Source organism: Melanerpes formicivorus, unplaced genomic scaffold, assembly GCF_026170545.1.
Source record: "Melanerpes formicivorus ecotype bairdi unplaced genomic scaffold, bMelFor1.0.p_v2 SCAF_24, whole genome shotgun sequence".
NCBI classification, from domain to species: Eukaryota; Metazoa; Chordata; class Aves; order Piciformes; family Picidae; genus Melanerpes; species Melanerpes formicivorus.
Window position 1 is genome coordinate 1,334,436 of NW_027142376.1, and position 21,241 is coordinate 1,355,676.

General features: G+C 43.5%; 2 protein-coding genes across 8 annotated transcripts in view; both read right to left on the reverse strand.

Moving 5' to 3' along the window:
- Positions 1-7,600, reverse strand: part of STK17A (serine/threonine kinase 17a) — a 32,975-nt gene extending 25,375 nt beyond the window's left edge. The window contains exon 1 of the mRNA XM_068152562.1: positions 7,308-7,600. Coding sequence (XP_068008663.1) covers positions 7,308-7,492 — 185 coding nt within the window. The 5' untranslated portion in view covers positions 7,493-7,600. The remainder of the gene's footprint in view (positions 1-7,307) is intronic.
- Positions 7,601-11,987: 4,387 nt separating this feature from the next.
- Positions 11,988-21,241, reverse strand: part of HECW1 (HECT, C2 and WW domain containing E3 ubiquitin protein ligase 1) — a 314,683-nt gene continuing 305,429 nt past the window's right edge. For 4 of the 7 annotated variants that reach the window (XM_068152576.1, XM_068152575.1, XM_068152572.1 and 1 more), the window contains one exon: positions 11,988-20,378. In XM_068152576.1, the coding sequence (XP_068008677.1) occupies positions 20,267-20,378 (112 nt within the window). In that variant the 3' untranslated portion in view covers positions 11,988-20,266. The remainder of the gene's footprint in view (positions 20,379-21,241) is intronic. The other 3 variants (XM_068152573.1, XM_068152578.1, XM_068152577.1) reach the window with 1 other exon arrangement.

Sequence of the window (21,241 nt, forward strand, 5' to 3'; positions counted from 1 at the left end):
AAAAACATCCTGTTTGGGTTGGAAGGGACCTTAAAGGTAATTGACTTCCAACCCTCCTGCCATGGGTAAGGACACCTTCCACTAGACCAGGTTGCTCAAGGCCCCATCCAACCTGGACTTGAACACCTCCAGGGAAGGGGCATCCACAACTTCCCTGGGCAACCTGTTCCAGTGTCTCACCACCCTCACTGTCAAGAATTTCTTCCCAATCCCCAGTCTAAATCTATTCTCCTACAGCTTCAATCCATTCCCCTCACCCTATCACTACAAGTTCATGTAAAAAGTTCCTGCCCAGCCCTCCTGTGTCTTCCTTCAGGTAAAAGGTCTCCCAGGAACCTTCTCTTCTCCAGGCTGAACAGCCTCAGCTCTTACAGCCCTTCCCCACGGGGTAGGTGCTCCAGCCCTTTGACATTTGAACTGAAAAGGTCAGTTAATTAATACTTGTTACCTAATGCAATGATGAGTTCTCATACTCTGAAGCATAGCAATCTTTTTATAGTCCTTACCCTCCAGATAAAATTATCACCATAACTTTTTGATTTATACATAAAAGCTTTCTTAAACGACTGCAGGAATAGCTCAGAGATCCTTATTTTGGTTCTTTCCTTATTGTAGGGTTGCTGAAACCAGAACAAGAGTCCTCATCTGGTTTTGAATACCTGGGCTTTGTCTCTCCTAGATCCAAGGTGAAGTTCACAGAATTAATTAATTCAGCTCACATCAAAGCTTTCACTCTCATAGCTCCCACTTATTGGCAGGCTGCTATCCATGAAATGTAACTGCTGAAAGAAGTTGTGGTCAGCTTGCTTTTAACAGGCATTTGTTTCCCAATTACCCAGTCTACATGAATCAAGTCAAATGAGCACCCACAAAGTGGGTATTTGCTAGGCAATCTTGCTAGAATAATCGGACTTGTAACCACTGATACAGCCACAGTTATTCCTCTAGGAATAATATTTAGCATAAGTACACATTAATCTACAGCACAATTTGTATGAAGATTAGATCAGAGCACAGCCCAGATGCCTGTGAAGGCAGACATGCAGCAGGGACAGCTTTTCAGTGTCTCAGATCCAGTTTTGGGGGAGAAAGTTGTCAACTACTCATTTATATATATACACACACACACACACACACACACACAGACTATTATAGGCTTTGCAAATGCATGAAAATAGTATTACAGAATTTTATAGCTCCATGGAAATGTGGTCAAAGGATGGCTATAAAATGTGTGAATGGATGTAGGAATAGACACCTAAAGGTGAACAACCTGCTAGGTGCCTGGCATACAACTAACAAAAACATGTAGGAAGAAATAACAGGTGGGTATAGTAGAGGTTGCCCATAGAGCTTGTGGATGCTCACTCCCTATAGGTGTGAGACCAGATTGGATGAGGTCTTGAGCAACCAAGTCTAGTTGAAAGGCACCCCTTCCCACGGTGGGGAGGGGTGTGGAGTAGATGATCCCTGAGGTCCCTTCCAGTCTAAGCCATTGTCTGAATGCAGTTTCCCTCCAGCTGAATGTTTGCTTTAGCTCGGAGCCAAACGTTTTTAACTGTAGCACCAGTGAAGGACCTAGAGAAAGGGGTTTTGGAAAGTCTGAAGACTCTAGAACACAGTTTTCAAGAAGTACTGTAGTGTTTTGAACTACCGACAAAACCTATCTGGGGGCAAGGCAATTAGCCTAATGAGTACCAATGGTGGCGATTCATAGTGCATTAGTCACCATGGAAATAAACCAGTGTTCACGGGGCAGCAAGAGCCACCACCATGTGTGGCCATGCATGTCCTGTTCAGCTGAGCTGGCCAGAAGCCTGACAGGTGACGTAATTGAAAGGACAGGTTACACAGGAGTTCAGCTGCCTGACAAATACTAACACTTAAGTTGTTTTCAAGAATCCTGCCCAGATTCTTTATGGTTATCTCTATGATCAGAGCCAGTGTAACTACTGCCTGTAGAACTCATCTTTTCTAAATACAATCCCCCCCTGCCCCAAAATAGCAAACTTCACAAACCTGATATTTGTAGCTAATGGAACTAAAGACTGTGCAGCAATCTAGATTCACACCCAAGATCATTTCAGAGCTAAAAGCCAAAGATACCATCCACTGCATTGCCAAGCCAAAAGACAAACTTGTAAATACTTTCTTTTATATAGAGATAGAACAGTAGATAAGACAGCTATGAACATGCTTTCCCAGAAAGTACTTACTGCATATGCTTCATCTTTGTCTTAAAATCCTGCTTTTCAGAATGCCTTATCAAACAGTGAAAATGGTATTAGATCAGTGTTGCTAGTTTAGCTGTATTGAGAAGAGGTAAGATGAGAGGAAGTGGCCTCAAGTTGCAGCAGCAGAGGTTTAGGTTGGATATTAGAAGAACTTCTTCACTGAAAGGGTTCTCAAAGACTGGAACAGGCTCTGCAGGGAGGTGGTTGAATCCCCATCCCTAGAAGCGTTGTGGAGAGGGAGAGATGTGGTGCTGAGGGACATGGTTTAGCACCAGAGTTAGTAGAGTTAGACAATGGTTGGACTTGATGATCTTAAAGGTCTTTTCCAAACAAAACAATTCTGTGATTCTAGCAGCGAGGCCATTGCATTGAAGGAAGAACAAATCTGGAAGGAAAACCGTAATGCTGGTTTCCAGAGATGAAAATGGATGGATGACTAGTTGTCCCACCACAAACAAAAATGCTTTGAAGAGACATGACTAGAAAGCTAGGAGTCCTCAGTCCTCACAAGAGTCTCATATCTGATTACAAAGAAGCTCCATGTCATATGTGCAGACTGGCACCAGAATTAGCACTGTTTCATTTGGCATACATTATGGCTTAAAGGAAAAGCCTCAAATCACAAATCAAAACAGATAAGTAGGAACATTTATGCCACACCACTTCACTTCAGTTGTTATAGGCTCAGAAGAACAGAGAATTAATCTTACTTTAATGATAAGTTTTGAAGTGACTTATAAAACACTGTCACTATAACGAATGCAGGAATAACAGCAATTCCTGTGAAGATATTTACTTTCTTATAAAGTTCAGGAAACTTTCCCAAGATCCACAGGATAGCCAATTTATTACATAACTCATACCAAACAGGTTTTTTCTAAAGTGTGAGCTTTTTCCTTACAAGTTTTTGTTTCCAAACAGCAAGGTGGCTTTGATTTCCAGAGCAAGGTGTGGGGATTCAATTTCTGATGTTCATGCATAATTTACTCACATTAGTTTATCCTCAAATGGTGTAACTAACTACTTGCAACTCCTTATTTTCACCTCTTTGCCACTCCCCTTAGTTCCACAAGTGAGAGCAGCTGAGGACAGAAGTGTGATAGCATCTACACTCTTACTGACACGCAAAATCTTACAAGAATCATGTCCCTCTAAGACACTCTGCAAGCTACCTGAGAAACAAGCAGGTTCATGCCAGACTTTGCAGAAAAAACAGTAATTCAAGACATGAGTTATCTGCACATGAAACTACACCAGTTAGAAACAAATATCTCCTTATTGTGTTGGTGCTCCTCAGACAATTAAAATACTTGTTATTCTTAGCTCTGGGTGGAGAATGAGCTTGTCTGCTTTACTGGGAACTTTACTGCTATGCTGGGAAAAAAATCTGGGAACAAGAATAATCAACTGAATCATGTGCATGTGCTGCCTACATTTTCCTAGCAGAAGACTACTTATTTTAGAGCAGTCATCCGAGGTGACTGTTACCTTCCAGTCAGAAGAAAGCAAGGTCACATATGTCATTTATGCCTTCCTCCAACCCAGCTCTAGCATCAGGAGTGCTATTTGCTGTAGACACAGGATCATTTCCAGTTATCATTTTTGGTTTACATTAAAAAACAAAGGAAAAGTGCAATACTCCACCAACAAGCTGAAGAATTAACGAATAGCTTAGCAATATTTTATCTGCAATTGGGAGGAGGAAAAAGAGCAGAGCAACTAAATACAGATACATTAGGCCCTTTAAAGAGGCTCTAGGTAATATAAAACACACTCTTCCCCATTTTGCAGTACAATTATGGCTTAAGCACAGATGTAAAGGGGAAAAGGCATTAAGCAATTGGTGTCTTGTTCTCTGCAAAGCTTACACAACTTGAACCTAACTCACGCTAGCACTGTCTGAAAACATCTGAGTGAGCTGATGAGAAATGGCACCCTAAAAAACATCCATCAGAGTTAAGTTTGATTTAAAACATTAGGCAGCTGAAGATTAGTGTGTGAACATTCTGATTGAGTTAGGGACATAAAAATTAAGTTTGTGAAGACTAGCCCAAACATTTCATTTAGTAAAACATTTCATTACAAAACCTTGCCATTTCCATGTCAACCAACTTTGTGTCATTTCCTTTGCAAAGGAGCCATTATAACCAAGTTTTTGGTATTTTTCCTAACTTAACCTGGTTCTCCTAGCTGCTGTATTTCAAAAGACTGCAAATGCCTGTTCAGCTATCAAATGAGGCAGCACATAAGCTTTACACTCCCAAAGCAGTTTCTTCCCCCATGAGCAGAACTAATGAAACCTGATTTCCTACGGCTTTGCACCCAAGTCCCTCTGGTGACACTGTGACCAGGTTCCTCTCAGGCTCTGTGACTTCCAGCAATACTTCCCCCAGGACTTTCACCTGCCTAACCTGCCATCAGGGATCAGCAGTTCCAGTACCTCCCATTCCTGCTTTGCTAGAACTTTAAGTTCACATTTTCCTGTGCTTCTCACCCCTTCCCACCTCTGCTGAAAGCAGATGGGCAAGGGAACAGAGGGCACAGGCCCCAAATGTTATGGTGAGTTCAACATACATGCACGGACTGACTGGATCTGAGACCAAAGAGCACACCAACCTGCTGAGCTCATTTGGCAGCCCTGCTCTCAGCAAAGGTGCTGAATCCACTTTGTTCGCCCTGCTGTTAGTTTTAAAACACAATTCATATGACTGTTGTTACTCTCAAAACCTCCAAACTTCAGCTTTTAAATTGTTTCCCTCATTCTGAGAAACGGGATAGAGGAATTCAGAGTGCAAACATTTTTACTTAGTAACTTCACCTCCCAAATTAGACTTAAAACGAATGATACCGTGTGCTCAGGGACTGCTTTTCAGATGAAGCAAAAACCTGTTATACCAGGGTGCTAATTTGTCCAAGTCCTTTGTAAAGGGACTCTGTGATGAATTTTCTACCCATAAGTAGAGACTTACTTTATGAACAGATTGAAGTGAAGCTATTTCTGCTAAGTATACATTTTCAATAAAATGACAGTAACAGTTACGAGGAAGAGGCTTTCTATTTACTACTGTATTTAATAGGAGCATTGAGAGGAAGTATTCACTTTTTAAAGTCAAAATGTAGTAAAAAAGCATTCAAAATTGTTGAATAAAAAAAGCCAAGCACATATATCCCCAACATCTAGATTTCTGTATTCTAAGAGAGAAGGCAGTGAAAACATTTGTGAAGTTAGGGAGAGAAAAAAGTAGTCTGAACAAATATACATGCCCTTGTTTGCCAAAATGCAAGACAAACACTTAGAAACAGTCACCTAACTCATTTTAACATAACAACAGGTGCTATAGTCATCTTTAAATGTAGTTCTGGTCAAAAATGACTCCATACCAAAAGCCCTACTGAGATTTACTTGTAATACTTAATTTACATTCATCATGTAAAGAACCACATTTCAGTTGGACTCCTGTGTGCCAGAAGGAAGCACCATCTAGTTTATTTTCTGATAAGGCAAATGACTATCAGCCAGCTTCAAGGGCAGCTCTCACTCCATGGCACAACTGCAAAAATGCTTTCTGAAAAGTCATCTGATCTTCAAATAAAAAAAACCAAAACAACTTGAACAGCAGTAATAGCAGGACATCCTGTGCTACATTGCTTCTATGCCTTCTTGACTGTTGCTAAGAATTTAGGCTGTTTTTCAGCCTGCATTTAATTAGCTTCAGTTTCAAGGCCCTGGATATTGTGGTCACATCATGCTAAAAAAAGTTTCTTCCCTTTATGGGATGTGTCTCCCTCCCCTTTCCCATGTGAATGTTCTATGCCACTATGTTTAAAGAGCTATTATTGCATTAGTACACGAGAGTTACTAAGTGAGCACTAAGCTGACACCTGGGCAACCTAAAAATGTGCTGGAGGTACTGACAACAGCTACATTTGCTTTGAAATTCCTCTTTAGCTCCAAAGGTGTTGTTTTTGCGGCTGTATAAATCAAGCTTCACAGACAGCAAAGGATATATATTAAGGAGTGTATCTTGCCATATCTCAGGGCATTTAATCTATTTTTTTTTCTGTTTGAACACTCTTTATATAAAGCACATGCAACTGTGAGTAAGAATGCTATCATTCTTGTGACAATGTCAGACAAAACCATTGGTTAGTGGTGCTGATGTTCCAGAGGTGCGTATACATACATACATATATATATATATATATATATATCTCCTAAGATGCAAAAACCTTTTAATGAGATTTTCTGCCTCAAGCCTTGCTTGTCAGCAGTCAGGTGTTGAAATCTCCGTTAACTAAACCTTCTATATGGAGTCACTTTAAAGCCCAAGTCTCTTAACCAGCTGTTTAATTCTTTGCAGAGTTCCACCGTTAGATCATTCTCAAGCCCAGGTTACCACCAACTAGTCTCCTCGACTTCTTTTTGCCCCACGTCACAGTTTAGAGAGTTCAAGAAACGAACAAAAAAAAAACCCTCAACCAAACCCCACAAGCAAACAACGGGCAGATTTCCATCTCCACCAGGAATCTCAAGCAACACTCGACTCCACAGGCTCCCAGGGCAGAGCGCAGTGTCCTCGGAGCCAGTTTCTCAAAGGCTGAGGATGCCTCGTCCGCTCCAAGCAGGGACAACCAGCCGCGGGCAGCAGCTGTGCTGAAAGCCGCCTCCCAGCACGCCCTCCCAGCCAAGCCGAGCGCTAGCGCCACGGGCGCGTCCTCGGAGCTGACCCGCAGCGGGGTGCAGCCGGCAAAGAAGCCACTGAAGGTGGCTGTAGTACCCGTCGGAGCGGCGATCCCCCACCTCGCTCTGCCTCCTGCTGTCATCCTAACTTTGCTCCATCGGGGCAGCGGAGCAAAGGGCAGCAGGTGAAGCGCCCGCTGGCCGTCGGCCGCTCGCGGCTGCAGGCAGTGAGAGAGGGGTCACGGAAGCCAAGGGAAGGCACCGGCTTGTCCCCTCCTAGGCAGCCGAGCGCCAGTCTCGGCGGAGGGCACACGCCTCGCCCCCGCGCTGCGGGCGAGCGGGACACGGGATACACACACGCGGCGCCTCCCGCCCCAACGCAGAGCGCTCACCTGCCGAGCTCCCTGCCGGGGCTGAGGCTGTACCGCTCCTGGAAAGGCTCGGTGCGGATCGGCGTGCGGATCTCTGTCAGGAAACCGCCTCGCCGCCGGCCTCGGCCGGGTGCGGGCTCAGGTGGCGGCGGTGGCCGTCGGTCATTGCGGGAGTGGCTGGGTGGCGGCTTCTCCTCGGGGCTCATGGCGAGGGAGCTTCTCCTTCCCCGCTCGGTCGGTCGGTCTGTCCGCCCGCTAAGGCGACGTTCCGTCCGGCTGCGCTGAGCAGCCGGGGACAGCGGGAGGCGGAAGGCGGCGGGCAGCACGCGCCGGGCGGAGGGGCGGGGAGCGGCGCGAGGCCCCGCCCGTGGCCGCCTCACCTTGGCGGGGGGCGGGCGGGTGCGTACCGCCACCTGCCGGCTGGACTGGGGAGCGGGGAGGGGGCGAGAGGCGCGTGGCGGGCGCGGCGGCAGCCCCTCTCGCAAAACGAGGCGGGTTTAAAGACTAATGAAAAGACTAATAAAGCTGAGGAGAGTGTCGGAGCGAGGTGTAGGTGGCTGGCCAGCCGCTTCCGTTCGTTCGGGCTTTTCTTGGTGCCTGCGCGGCACAGCAGCTCGCTCTGCGGGCGCTCCGGTGTGCCCTGAGGGAGTGGTACATCCCCAGCGCGAAGCCTGAGGTAAAACTGCAAAACCCATCCCCGAAGGTCGTTTCCCCGTGGGAAACACGGCTCAGGCCTGTGGTGGAACTGGGGCTGGTCCTTTCGGAGGAGGCTGAGGGGAGACCTCACTCTCCGAAGTACCTGGAAGGAGGTTGTAGTGAGGGGGCTCTTGGTCTCTTCTCCCTAGCAACAAGCGATAGAACAAGGGGAAAGTTGCACCAGGGGAGATTTAGGTTGGATGTTAGAAGAAACTGCTTGACTGAAAGGGTTCTTAAAGACCAAACAGGCCCTCCAGGGAGGCGGTTGAATCCCGTCCCTGGGGGTGTTTTGAAGAGACAGAGATGTGCTGAGGGACACGGTTTAGGGGCAGACTTGGTAGAGGCAGATAATGGTGGTGGTGATCTTAAAGGTCTTTTCCAACCAAAATAGTTCTATGATTCTTTGATTCTAAGGTGAGGGGAAAAGGAACAGTGGCAGCTGCAAACGGGGCAAATACACTCCAGCCCACCCAGTGGAACCTTGGTCTCTGCAGTGTCTAAGGCACAGACTCCAGTGAAGCCTTTCCCACAGCTGCAGCATGCTCACCTCTCCACCATGCATGCCTGAGCTCTGAAGGTTTTCATGAGGTGTGCAGGAACTGCCTCCAGCCATCCGTTTGTCCAGGCTGGTGGGAATCATCCCGTGGATTTGCATAATTGTAAGTGCAAGAGGCGGGGGAAATAGCTGTGCCCTGCTCACTCTGTGAGCCCTTCACCATCTGGCTTACTTCATGTACGTATTTAATAGGCCTGTTCTGTGTGGCAGTCGTTGTCGAAGCAGTGCTGCACCATTTGTCTCCATTAAGTGGACAGAATTTCTCTGCCATGCCTGTCAATATCCAGAGCACGGAGGAGAAGTGACTAATGAGGAAACAGGCCAACATGTAGGAAAGGATTTGGCCCAAACCCTGATCATTGATCAGGGATGGGAGTACAATTGATGGCCTTATTTTTTTCTGGAATTCCCTTGTTCACATAATGCCAAATCCAATGTGCAGAAATAAATAGTTTAGGAATAAATTCCACAACCAATGTATAAAACCAAAGCTGGTGAGGGGTTTGGAGTCTTGAGCTGCACCAGGGGAGGTTTAGGCTGGATGTTAGGAAAAAGTTCTTCATAGAAAGAGTGATTTGCCATTGGAATGTGCTGCCCAGGGAGGTGGTGGAGTCACCATCACTGGAGGTGTTTAGGAAGAGACTGGGCACTTGGTGCTATGTTTTAGTTGAGTAAGTAGCATTGGGTGATAGGTTGGACTCAATGATCTCAAAGGTCTTTTCCAACCCATTCCATTCCATTCCATTCCATTCCAAAACTTCTTGTACTGATGTGCTTTCTACTCAGAATGTCAGTTAAGTTGTAGCATCACCAGACTGTTACTGCTGAACAATAAAATTGGGATGACACAAGGGTTAAGAAATTGTTACATCTGAAAGCACATATCAAAGGCATTGACTGCAGAGAAAAGGTTGTTGCCTGAAAAAGAGATTGTATCTTAAAAGTATGTTAATCCTAAATGAAGGTTCGAGATACTGAATTCCTGTGATATTTTCTGCTTCTTTACTTATTTCCACAATTGCCTTTTCTTGGGGGCAGGGAGGGAAAGGAGTGGATTTTGGAATATGAACAGACCTTTCTCAAAATCCTGTGGGATATTTAAGGCTGTCTGGACATATTTTAAATTCAGTTATAAATTTTAGACCTTAAATGTCTTTACAAATCTAGCACTGGGTTCTGTATACAACAAAACACAGACTTTTATATATATTTAATTTAAGATATATTTGTATCTAACTTATGCAGAGTTTGGAGTATATAGTGTCTTACTATCTGGAAGGACTTTCACTCCATATAGTATGCAACTTTACCTATTTTTCTTCCATTGTGTAGAAAAAGACATCAAAGACATCAGAAATTCAGTGTCTTAATACAATATGAAGATGGATTTGTTGAATTCTCCAAAAGAATCAACTCCAGAATACAGAGACAATGACAAGGAGGGGGGAAAAAGTGCCTTACTGTGTTTAAAACCAAGGTATTTAGAATCTGTTCCTACTTTCCTATGCACTACCACAGCACAGAATATGATGTTCTTTGTCAAATCAGAATAGGACTGAGCTGATATATGCTGTATTAATTGAAATGTCCCTTGTAGAAAGAATAAACACAAGCTTCATGACTCACCTGTGTATTAAAGCAGCAGTGATCTTAGTCTTCCATACCAGGATACAAGCTTATATGTGCCATCCTCACAGGGAGAAATATAAGTGCTTGATTTATTCAGAGATAAGATAACAGACACATCTAGGCTGGTTACTCTCATATGTCACCTACTATTAAAATAGATATTTATTATTTTTTCCTGTTGTTTGGATGTTTGGCTTCAATCACTGAAATATTATTAGCTGTTGTATGCCCAGTAGCACGCAGATACTAAAACAAACGTTGATTTCTGCTTGTACAGATAACATTAACTGATTTATATTTCACTATGTTTTTTGCCTCTCTGCCAGTTGCATCAAAGGAATTCATTCTGCTGAGCTGTGTTTGGCCTGCAAGCTAAGAAGCAGGAGGTGAGGTGGAAGACATCACCAGAGTACCCTGTTTAAAAGAATGTCCTTTTCTAAGTTATGCCTGCACGCACTTGAGTGAAGGACTGATTTCTATTCTGCCCTGAAGGGGTGGATGAAACATGTTGCAGAAGGACATGGGCTCTGCTCCAGCTGTATCAGTCTGCCTCCAGCTTCATCTTCACAAGACATTCCTCTTCCCTGTATGAGTAGATTTGGCAACTTATTCCTGATAGAAAAGTTACTCTAAATCATCACTATGGTTCATTTATAACAGAAGTATGACCATCCATAGCGCAGGACACACAAGATGTTTTTCAGGTGCTAAAATGATCCTTCAAGCTTCCACAATGATAGGAAGACATGATCTTCCATGGCTGGAATTTCTGGGGGCTGCTTAGATTCTGTAGGAATCTAGCTTTGTTTCATTGATGAGCCACTTATTGCTGAAGGTGATTGTTTTATACGTGAGCCAGCGCCACTGAAAAACCAGTCCCATTCTACACTTTTGTACAGGTTTCTTACTAGCAACAACAACAACAACAAAATCCTCACTTTTCCAACTGAAGGAAGGAAAGTACAGCTCCACTAAGTGGCAGCACTAGGCATCATTAGTGCCAGCTCTGCTGAATTATATTTATGAGAGATTTAATACAAACTGCTGCTCATGTGGCTATAATATGTACACCTCTTTTTCACTCATAAGGTTTGAATTTAATTGTCATTTCCAGGACAGATGAATGAACTCGTGCTTGGAGAATCCAAGAGAAACCTTTCCAAATTCTTTTCACAGGTTCATATTTTGCAGAAATTTCCATTTCAGCATGAGCTTTACCTATACTACAATAACAGTATCACAGAATCACATCCAGGTTGGAAAAGACCCTTGGGATCACCAAGTCCTACTAATAATCCTACTCTGCAAGGTTCACCCCTAAACCATATCCCCAAGCACCACATCCAAAAGACCTTTAAACACGAAACATTAGACTAAGAGTTGGAAAAGACATCACATGGGTGCCCATGCATTCTTTTGGGGGCTCCTCAGATCACTTTCACAGCAGTGCCAAGGCAGTCCCAGAGATAGATTCATCTTTCACAAATGAGGCAGGCTACATTTTACAAAATCCAAGGGTGCATTGCTACTTATTTCATGTCTGTATCCAGAGCACAAAGATAAGCTGTTTGGTGTGTACATCAGCAGGGCAGCAATGTATAGCCAAAGCACGACGATGATCAAAACCTGTGTTGTGTGCTTTACATACCATAGTAGCAGGGGTTAAACTCCAAAGAACCCAATTCTATTAATCAATGCAGGAATCACTAAAGCTGTTAACTTGCTTGCCAAAAGCAGGGAAGTTTATATTCAGAGATGCCAGAGCTGTCAGTAAATGTATCCTCACACATTGTAAGTGTAATCTTATATAGTAATCTTTATTACTAATTCAGTCACTCCTAAAACATCATTGATGGGGTTTAACACTAAGACATACCTCAGAGGTACTGAAGTCAAATTGCAGCTTGTAACCAAGTTCCTAAGCAGATTCCAGTGTTGCCCAGCTGCATTCCTCAGAAGCTGTTATCTAAACATGATGACTGCATGGGGCATGCTGGTTAGGCACCTACACAGCTTTGTCTACAGACTGAAGTGTATAAAATGCTGAAAACAGGAAAAAAAACAAACCAGGAGCTTGAGCAATTTATTTGTGTATGCTGTTTTCATTCTGGATAACCAGCTTAGGACATCACACCCGGCAATAGTTCTTCAACTGATATCTGTGTTCCATTCAGAAACAGAACAGATTTTCAGCGTCACATTGCAGAGTATTTGCATCACTTTTTTTCTTACAACTGATTAATTTTATAACTGGGAGAGAAAATAACCCAACCCAGTCTTTTATTTTCACCCTGAAAAATGTAAAAGGTGAAGGCATGTCCCTAGTATATATCCTTCTTTGCAGAAAGCAAGTGACCTTAGTATTGTTCCTGTTTACCACTGACACAGAAAACTTTCTCATGCAGCTCCACTATCTTCCTACACCACAGGAGTTAGCTATATGGAAGCCCACATGCCAGCAATTCAGGAAAAAACATCATCAGCTGCAGTCAGCAGCAGCAACTTCTGTTCTATGTAGCTTCAAGGAGCCCTAAGGTAGCACTGCTGGGATAAGCTTCATTTACACTAGAGTTAAAACAATACACCAAAGCCTAATGTAAATATGAATCAGGGCTGGTGTTTCAGACAGAATGATGTGTTTTTATATCTTTTCCTTCAAAACTGAATTCCAAGAAGGTAGGAACTAAACAAACAAAGCCACACACTCTACAATTTGGTATATTCATGATGGATGTTTTCAGGCAAAATTGATTCTGAAGACTACCAGGGTTAAATTAAAATATACTAAAAGAGTGTGGCTTTGCAGCTCAAGGAGGACTTACGATCAGTGGAGACACAGCAGATCCTTTGTAGCTTTGTTCTCCATTAGTGACAGCTATTGTCCAATCTGGCCTCTTAGACAAGAATGAACGTCAGCCCACAGATGGATTTATTGTCCATTGTAGCAAAAGCCATGACTTCGCTATCAGAGGGTGGAGAGGGATTATGATTGATTTGTCATGTCTGATAGGATGATGGAGTTGTATTGGCATGCCAAGACAGACATCTGATTTATGGAGGCTTCAGGCAGCCTGCTGTTATTTTTAACAGACAGGATCAGAAATCATGCATCATAGAGCAGTATCTGGTAAAAGACAGCCATCATTCCCACCACAGACAGGGATCACCACCACAGAAACTGACACATGTGGTGCACCCTAACGAGTGGCAGCTCATCTCACTGTTTTCCAGTAAATACTGATTCTTCCTTCCCTCATATTTCTCTGACAAATTCAGAGCTTAGTGTCACAAATGCCCGCTCTTCCACCTCACACATGTACATGAGCATGCAAGTTTTGAATAAAGGCTGCATAGTCAGACCCAGATTTCTTGAGCACATCCATGGGTGGGTGATGCTGTTGCTACTACCAACCTGTCTGACACAGGACAGACAGCACTAGCCTCAGGCTTGTGGACCCGTATTCTACACATGCTGAAATGCGGCGCTGACTGCAGAAGGTCTCTTAGGAGCTGTCACGGTCACACGCGTTTACATTTGCTACGCTTGGTCTCGTGCCAGCGGTGCTCACCGTTCCTGTTGGGTGTCTCCCATGGGTTTATAGCTTTCCTTATAAAAATCGCTCTTCATATTTCAGCTTTCCTATCCTTCATATCCTACTGTGATCCCTCATGAGCTGCCATTTATGTGAAGACAACAGGTATGGTCAGCAAGGTGTCTGCTGACTTTGTATCCGAGGTGTGTTAATCTATCCTGGAATGTGCTAATGAAACATGCCTGAGATGTTACAGTGACGAGCAGCAGAGGAATGGGTGTGACATGCTGAGAATGCCAGAGCATCTTGCTACTTATTTGCTGTCAATGCTTAATGCAGACCCAGCATATGCTATTAAGAAATCATCTTTGTGCTTGCATTTCATACCTGTAATGCAGTAATTACGCCTGGAAGGGTGCTGGTATGCATAAGTAGCACACACATCCCTTTTGACCCTTGGTTTGTCCCCACATTTTTTATGGTGAGGAATAAGCTCAAGGCAGGGCTGGTCTTAGGGCAGTCTTAGAGAGCACGGGGGCATTGGTTATACTGCCTTATGTGGAGAACCTCAACTTTTAAACATATACCCTGAACAAAAGCAGTGGAAGGGTCAGAATGCCATGGCTGAAAAAGATTTAAGAACCTGGAAGAGCAATTCTTTACATCAGTGGACTTTCACTACTGCCAGTCTCTCCCCACTCTGGTAAAACACATCATCTACAAAAGAAGTTGTTTGCAATTGACAGTCCACACAATGCCATAACAAAGTGATTTTATTGACATTCCTCTATAGTGATATGGTCAAATAGAAAGCACAGCCTGAGTATCATGTGACATTTTCCTGTCAATATAAGCAAAACCAGTCCAAGAAGGAGGACCTTTCCTGCCATTGACTTCATGTAGTCTTTACCAAAAACCAGAACAGACATTTCTGTTGGGTAAGTCAGAAGCTGCAGGGAATTTGGCTAACGTACAATATTTACCATACCTAGTATCTACTAGCTACAGGCATCTGTTTTGCTACTAGAACAAAAGAACTACATGACTCACTAGAGAGAAAGTAACAATCCAATCTTTTGGACTTTGTGATAGCTGGAAAAAAACTCAGTTCCAGACTTAGTATATTGCAGTCATTTTTTCTTTTTTTTTTTTTTTTTTTTTTCCTTTTTCCCCTTTTACTAACAAACACTGAGGTACAGCAAGAATGATAATAAAAAAGCACCGCATTTCTTGTAGAAAGAGCTGTTTGTCTGCTTGGGACTGAAAGTGTTTAATCTTGACTGGGAAGCCCTATTAATATTACTGTGGAGACAGGGCAAATAATCATTATTTCAACAGAAGTTAAACAAATCTCCAGTCAAATTTGTCCTCCTGGAATTCCATAGGCTGTCAGATTAATAGTGAAGGACAAGTTGAGCTTGTCCTCTGTGTGCATTCATGTATTTCCAATTTGACTTTCGTGTCTAATTTCAGTTTCAACGAGAGGCACGTCTATTCTTTGTTACAATGAAACTAGAACAAGGCAAATTCAACAAACACCCCCACCTTACAGGCTGCCTCTCAGATCAGACTACAAACTCTAAACCTCAGCTAAAGTTCATTTAGAAGTTCACTGGCAGTTGAGCAAACTGGGTAAAAAAAGTCCCCTGTGTCAGACCTGCACAAAACTCATGACTCCTCCATTAGACATAGTTTGGACTGCTCAGTTCCCGCCTTGTGAGAACCACACATCTGCCTAGAGCATAACAGCCATGCTCTGAACATGCACAGCATGCACAGCCCAGTGACTGAAACAGGACGCTCATGGAACCTGCTGCAGACTGGAGTGGCAGCAGGTGTGAGGTGTAGACCCGACACAGTTAACAGTAAGGTACAGTTGTTCACACTGGATCAAATCCTGCATAGCTTATGTGGTTCAACAGTCGGTGAGGCTACTCCAAGGTGGAAGACCTACTGATGATTCAAAATACCTATTTTCATTCTCCTGTCTTCAGATTAATGCTAGGACAGCCACAGGATTTCATAAGCAGAAACGTCCCTTTCCCTCCCTCTACCATTAAAACCATCACAGAAGCCATGCTGAGAAGGACAGGAGCCCTCTGAAGCCAAATGTACAATTCCCAGTATTCATCGCTGTCATTGAAAACTGTAGTTCAGAAGACCTGCCAGGTTGCCTGCTTCATTTTTCACTTGAATCTTAAAAACCAGTGATGATTATGTCATATCCTAATCGAGCCACCACCATGTTTAGAGGGAGCTGAGGTGAAGTAGCTGAACAGATTACTGCACTGTAAATGTGCCCTATGGAATATCTTCTGGCCTTTACTGTGGGAAAATAATGAAACCAGAAATCCTGTAATTAACAGTCAGCATTTTGCAGATGAAAATGCAGACCTGAGAAGAGCACAGATGATTATAAGAGTAACAGCATTTGAGTTGAAAGGTATACTGGGAAGAGTATATGCCTTGTATGTGCACAACAACACAAACAATCAATTCATTGCATAATGGGCAGGTTAAATAACAGGACAAGGGAGAGGGGTTCTTCCCTCTCTCCTGTTAGCACCATTCACTCACTGCCTTGCTCACTCTAACTACAGTGCCAGTTGTATGCATAGCTTCCCTTTGCTCTGGATTGGGGCTGGATTCTGCCTAGGGGATGACTCTACAAATGGAGAAATGCACTGCAAAGCATCAAACCTGATCAACCTACTGGGGTAGGGCATTTGGAAGAGAGATGGATATGTCTGGAACGGTAGAATGAAAGAAAAGCAGAGTGTGGCATCTTATTTCTCTTTGTTTTATGAATTTAGTAATCTTCCTCTATTACTGGCTTTAGATACCAAGAAAACCCAAACAAACAAAAAAACCCAACCAACCAACCAAACATAATAATAATAATAATAATAAATTTAAAAAACCCACAAAAAGTGAGGAAATTATCCAGCCTTCTTGTTTTGATGTCACCACAGTCTCCTGGGAAAACAATCTTTTAAAAGTGCTAGGCTGTGTGCTTGAACCACAGACTTTGTCCTGGTGTGAGACAGACCTGCACTAATTCTGCTCAGTGCTGTGCCTTCCCAGCTCAGTCTCTGCTCAGGGCCAGCACTTTCTGCAGCTCAGGGCAGGTTTGCACAGACACTGGCTGCTGACAGAAGTGACAACGCTGATGAGGAGAGTTAGCACCAAGAGCTGGGCTGCAGACCAAGGGCACTGCGACACCTTGGGGTGCAGGAAGGGAAAGGCTGCAGCTGTGGGGAGGAAGGGACAGGGCAGGTGACCCTGAAGTGACCAACAAGGGATGGCATATTCTGTGTAAAGCTGAGGGATCAGCAGGATCCAGCCTCCTCTTCAATGGGTGGTGTCCCAGGAAGTCTATGTCCATTCTGCCTTGATCATGATCCATGAGTTCCTGAATCCAGTTCCAGAATCCAGCTCCTGAATCTGGTTCCTGTCTGCAATGAATCCCAGTCTGGGCTTCTGCCACAGCATCAGTGGTGACAGTGACTAGTTGCCATCAGGGGGTTGGGTTCCATTCCCATTCTGTATTTGAATATATTTTATGTTATTATTGTCATTAAAGCTGGTTTAGTTTTCTTTCCCAACTCATCAGTTTCTCTCCCTTATTCCCTTTGGCAACCCCTCTGGGAAGGCAGAGGGGTTCACAGAGAGCCTCTGTCACTCCTATAGCGGCTGGTCCAGCCCTAAGCCTTGACAAACAGGAAGCAGCTGGCTCTGCTGTGTGTTTCCCAAAGCAGGAATATACAAGGTGCTTGAGATGGCATCTACCAAACATGGAGATACACAAAACCTAATCTAGCTCAGCGGGTGGTGAGTGCCAGAAGGTGTTGTGAAGAAGAATTTCAAGAGAAAGCCTGTTTCCATCAGTGGGATTTGATGCTGTCTCTGAAACACAAACATCTTTTATGCCACAATAAAATAGCTTCACTTTTTTCCTTATGAAAGCACAGTTTGAAAATGCTTTTAAAACCCCCAGCTATACACCATTGTAAAGAATGGGTTATTTTTTTCTTTTTGGTACTTTTTAACTATGTTAATGAGACAGCTCTTGATGTACTCTTTTCCTCGGCCAAATATAGACCCGCCGATTGGGATTCTTGAATTGGGATTCTTCTCTTTCTTTTCATCTATTATTGGAAGACATCCATCATTTCACACAGTTCAGGTAACTTCACAACATCACCAAGAATGAAACCAGAACCATAGAGGAATCAGTGGATTTTGGGGCCCAGCGGCAAAGAGGCAGAAATTCCACAGACTGGAAGATTTGGTGGCTGAGTCTCTCCTGCTGTGACTTGCTCTGATGTAATTCATCTGCACATGACCGGCGCTCTCAAGTTAAGATTTCCACTCTAGTGGGCAGTGGGCCTGGTGATGTGGAAGAGACACCCAAGAGATGGTTTGTGGAAATAATGAGCATCATTTTCAGCAGCTGGTACAATGAACCTGGCCTGTAACTGCTGCCTCCACACACAGTTGCAATCTGAGTACTCTGAGAATAACAACATCCTGTAAAACAGATTCTTAGTAAATTAGTATCGAAGTGGTGAAATGTTGCAGAAATTGAAGGAATGGAGCAATTTAAATATCCCAAACATTTAAGCTGTCGTCAACAAAAGCTACTATTTCTGCTCAGAAACATGGGTGTGGGTCTATCACCTTTCAAATACCTCTTGACATAAGGAATCAAAGCAGGAGAATGATCCAAGTCTCTCAGAATTGCCATTTTTCAAGTGCGATGAGTTTCTGTATAGTCATCACAAAAATAGGTGGGAAATCAAGGCCCAATTCTTTTCTGTGGAGAGAAAGCTTCTGGGAATTAGATGTGTCAGAGATTGACCTGATCTTCTCATTTTACAGTTTTCTGAAGCACTGCTAACACAAAGCCACCAGTAACAAACCTTCAAGGGGGTGTGGTGTTTTATGTGAGCTGCTCAACACTACAATGTTACCTTCTCACCTTCACTCAGCCTTCACAAGTCTCACACCTCATATTTCATGCATCCTTTAACATGTTTAGTGTCAGAATGTATTTTGTATTTCCTTTTCCCAGTTAAGACAAACACTTTCAATCTGAGTCTTGGAAAACAAGGGAAGCAAAGATTAATAAACAGAACGCCATCAGAGCAGTGAGGGTGATTGTAACAGCCTCAGCAAAATCCATCCTAAGACAAGCTAACTGCTGTTTTCCCCTTTGTTCCCTGGCTTCAGAACTGGAATGCAAAGAACACCAAACCGAAGAGGGTTATGTCTGCAGCAGCAAAAGCTAGATTTTAGTTTAGTGGTTCCTAACATGACCTGAGGCCCTTTGGGCTTACTCCAAGAGGAAATGCAACACAATCTTAACCCAAAGAGAGTGAGTCCCCTTCATCCCTGACAAGCACCCTCATTCACTGCAGCTTCTCATTTCATAGACTCTGTACTAAAACCTTTTGTCTACAGCCACTCTTGAGGTTATGGAGATTTCCACTGGACAAGAAAAGAAAAATGACAGAACCAAAAACTGCCCCCAGCAACCATAGATTAGCTCAGCCTGACATAAAATAAATGGCTTCTGACACAGGGGATGGGATTGTCTAGACCTCTCATTTGGAAAGGAGCATTTTTAACATCAGAAAACAAAGACCTGGTAAACAGAACCCAAGGGTATTCATAAGAGTAGAACATTCTTCTTATTCCCCTTTCCTTTGTCATATACAACACTAAGGTAAGGGAGCCTTGTCCTTTATGCTACATAATAAAACATCCTTCTTGAGTGTGCACAACCTTGTGCTTCTTGTGTGGTAAACATTACAATGGAGATGCCCCTCCCAATATCTCTGAAGTGCAAGTTCTCTCCAGTACTGGCAAGCAGCAACCATAACATTCGCTGTTATGCTTTGCATTGCGTTACAGGTTGGTTTTTTAGTTTTTGAAGGTCTTATCTGCACCATAGACCTGGGACAGTTCCAGCTGATGCAACGGATGTGGATCTCGAGTTCGTGTATAAAATTTCAGTTTTGCTCACAGATGTCTCTCAGATGGACAATGCGTACAGGGAAAACCAGGATGGATGAAGATCTATTTGACCAGCTCCTAGTACCGGATTCAATGGTTAAGAAGTAGGATGGGCTGATCTAGAAGGTGTGGGCATATAAAAGCTTGGAATGCTTGATGAGTTGGGTTTTTTTCTTTATTTTTTAATCAACGTAGGTGGAAGTAAACATTTATTAACATTTGGTCAAGTGTAGTGTAACTTGCATTTGTATTTTCATCATTATTAATGGAGGTATGTAGAGATATACAGAAACCTTGAGACAGTTGGTTTTCTATTGCATACAGACTAGCAGTCCATTGGAAACAGGATGAAAGCATGAAGGTTAGATCTTAGAAGAGGGTGGCAGTTCTTCATGCACAGCTTTTGTTAATCTTGATTATTTTTTTGTTTGCTTTGTTTTGTTTGTTTTGTTTTCAAAAATAAAAACATGGGAAACAAAGACCAAATGATGGTGGACAGGAAAGGTGACATCATCAGCCAGAAAAACACCAGAAGTGCCTGAACCCCCTCATTCAAGTCCAAAGGTGCTAGTTTCTTCAACAGCTGTCAGCAGCTTTTCATACAGCATAGAATATGAGGGGTAAGGTGGAAGATCCAAACGGTTGAAACATGTGTGTGCCCTGCAAAAGGAAAATACACTACAGGTTAACTTTAATCTCAATAACTTGAGAGAATCGAGAAAACAAGTTCCTACTAAGACTCAAGACATTCAAGTTCACTCTAGAAACAAAAAGAAATTGTCAAGTATTGAACTCTTGAGTTCCACCAAAACCAAGGTACTGAAATGGACGTGCACATACACATGAGTATTTCACAGAGAAGACACAAGCTAAGTACAACATAATGCCACATCTTGCAGGGATCTTCATGGAGAAGAACACTGAGGAGCTGGGGCTTCGGTCCTGACCGAGACAAACCTCCACTACTGCAATTTTGGTTGCTTTGAGTTTTCCCAAAAAACTCCAGCCCAGCTGTCCATCCAATGTGAGTGAGTGTCTGCACCAGCAGACAAACATAATGTGACAAACTCTGCCAAAAGAACGGGCTCAGCGTGTGTTCGCAGCGAGGCAGGGCTGCCTGGTAAGAGACCAGTCAGGGATCTGATAGCTGAAGAATGAAGGTTACTGAAAATGTTCCTGTAAGTCAGCTGTTGGCCATCTGCTGCGAGTCTGGCCTTTAAACGTTATTTGTTCGAGCAGCCAAAGCGAAAGCACAATATTTTGTGTCGAGCAGGCTGCCAACTTGATGAGCCTCTCTTCCTCCAGTTGTATCACTGTATTTACCCCCAGCTGGCAGCACAGGTTCCATGCATACCTCCAACTTGTTGCAGCTTTTCTGGTAGCAGCAATTAGACCCAGATGCGGCCTGCAGTTCCCCAATGCTGAGCAAAGAAACAGTCCCTGCCCCAACAGCTCATCCATTCTGACTGACTCATTCAACAAAGCAGGGGGGATGACACATGGCCATTTCCCCCACTCGGGTT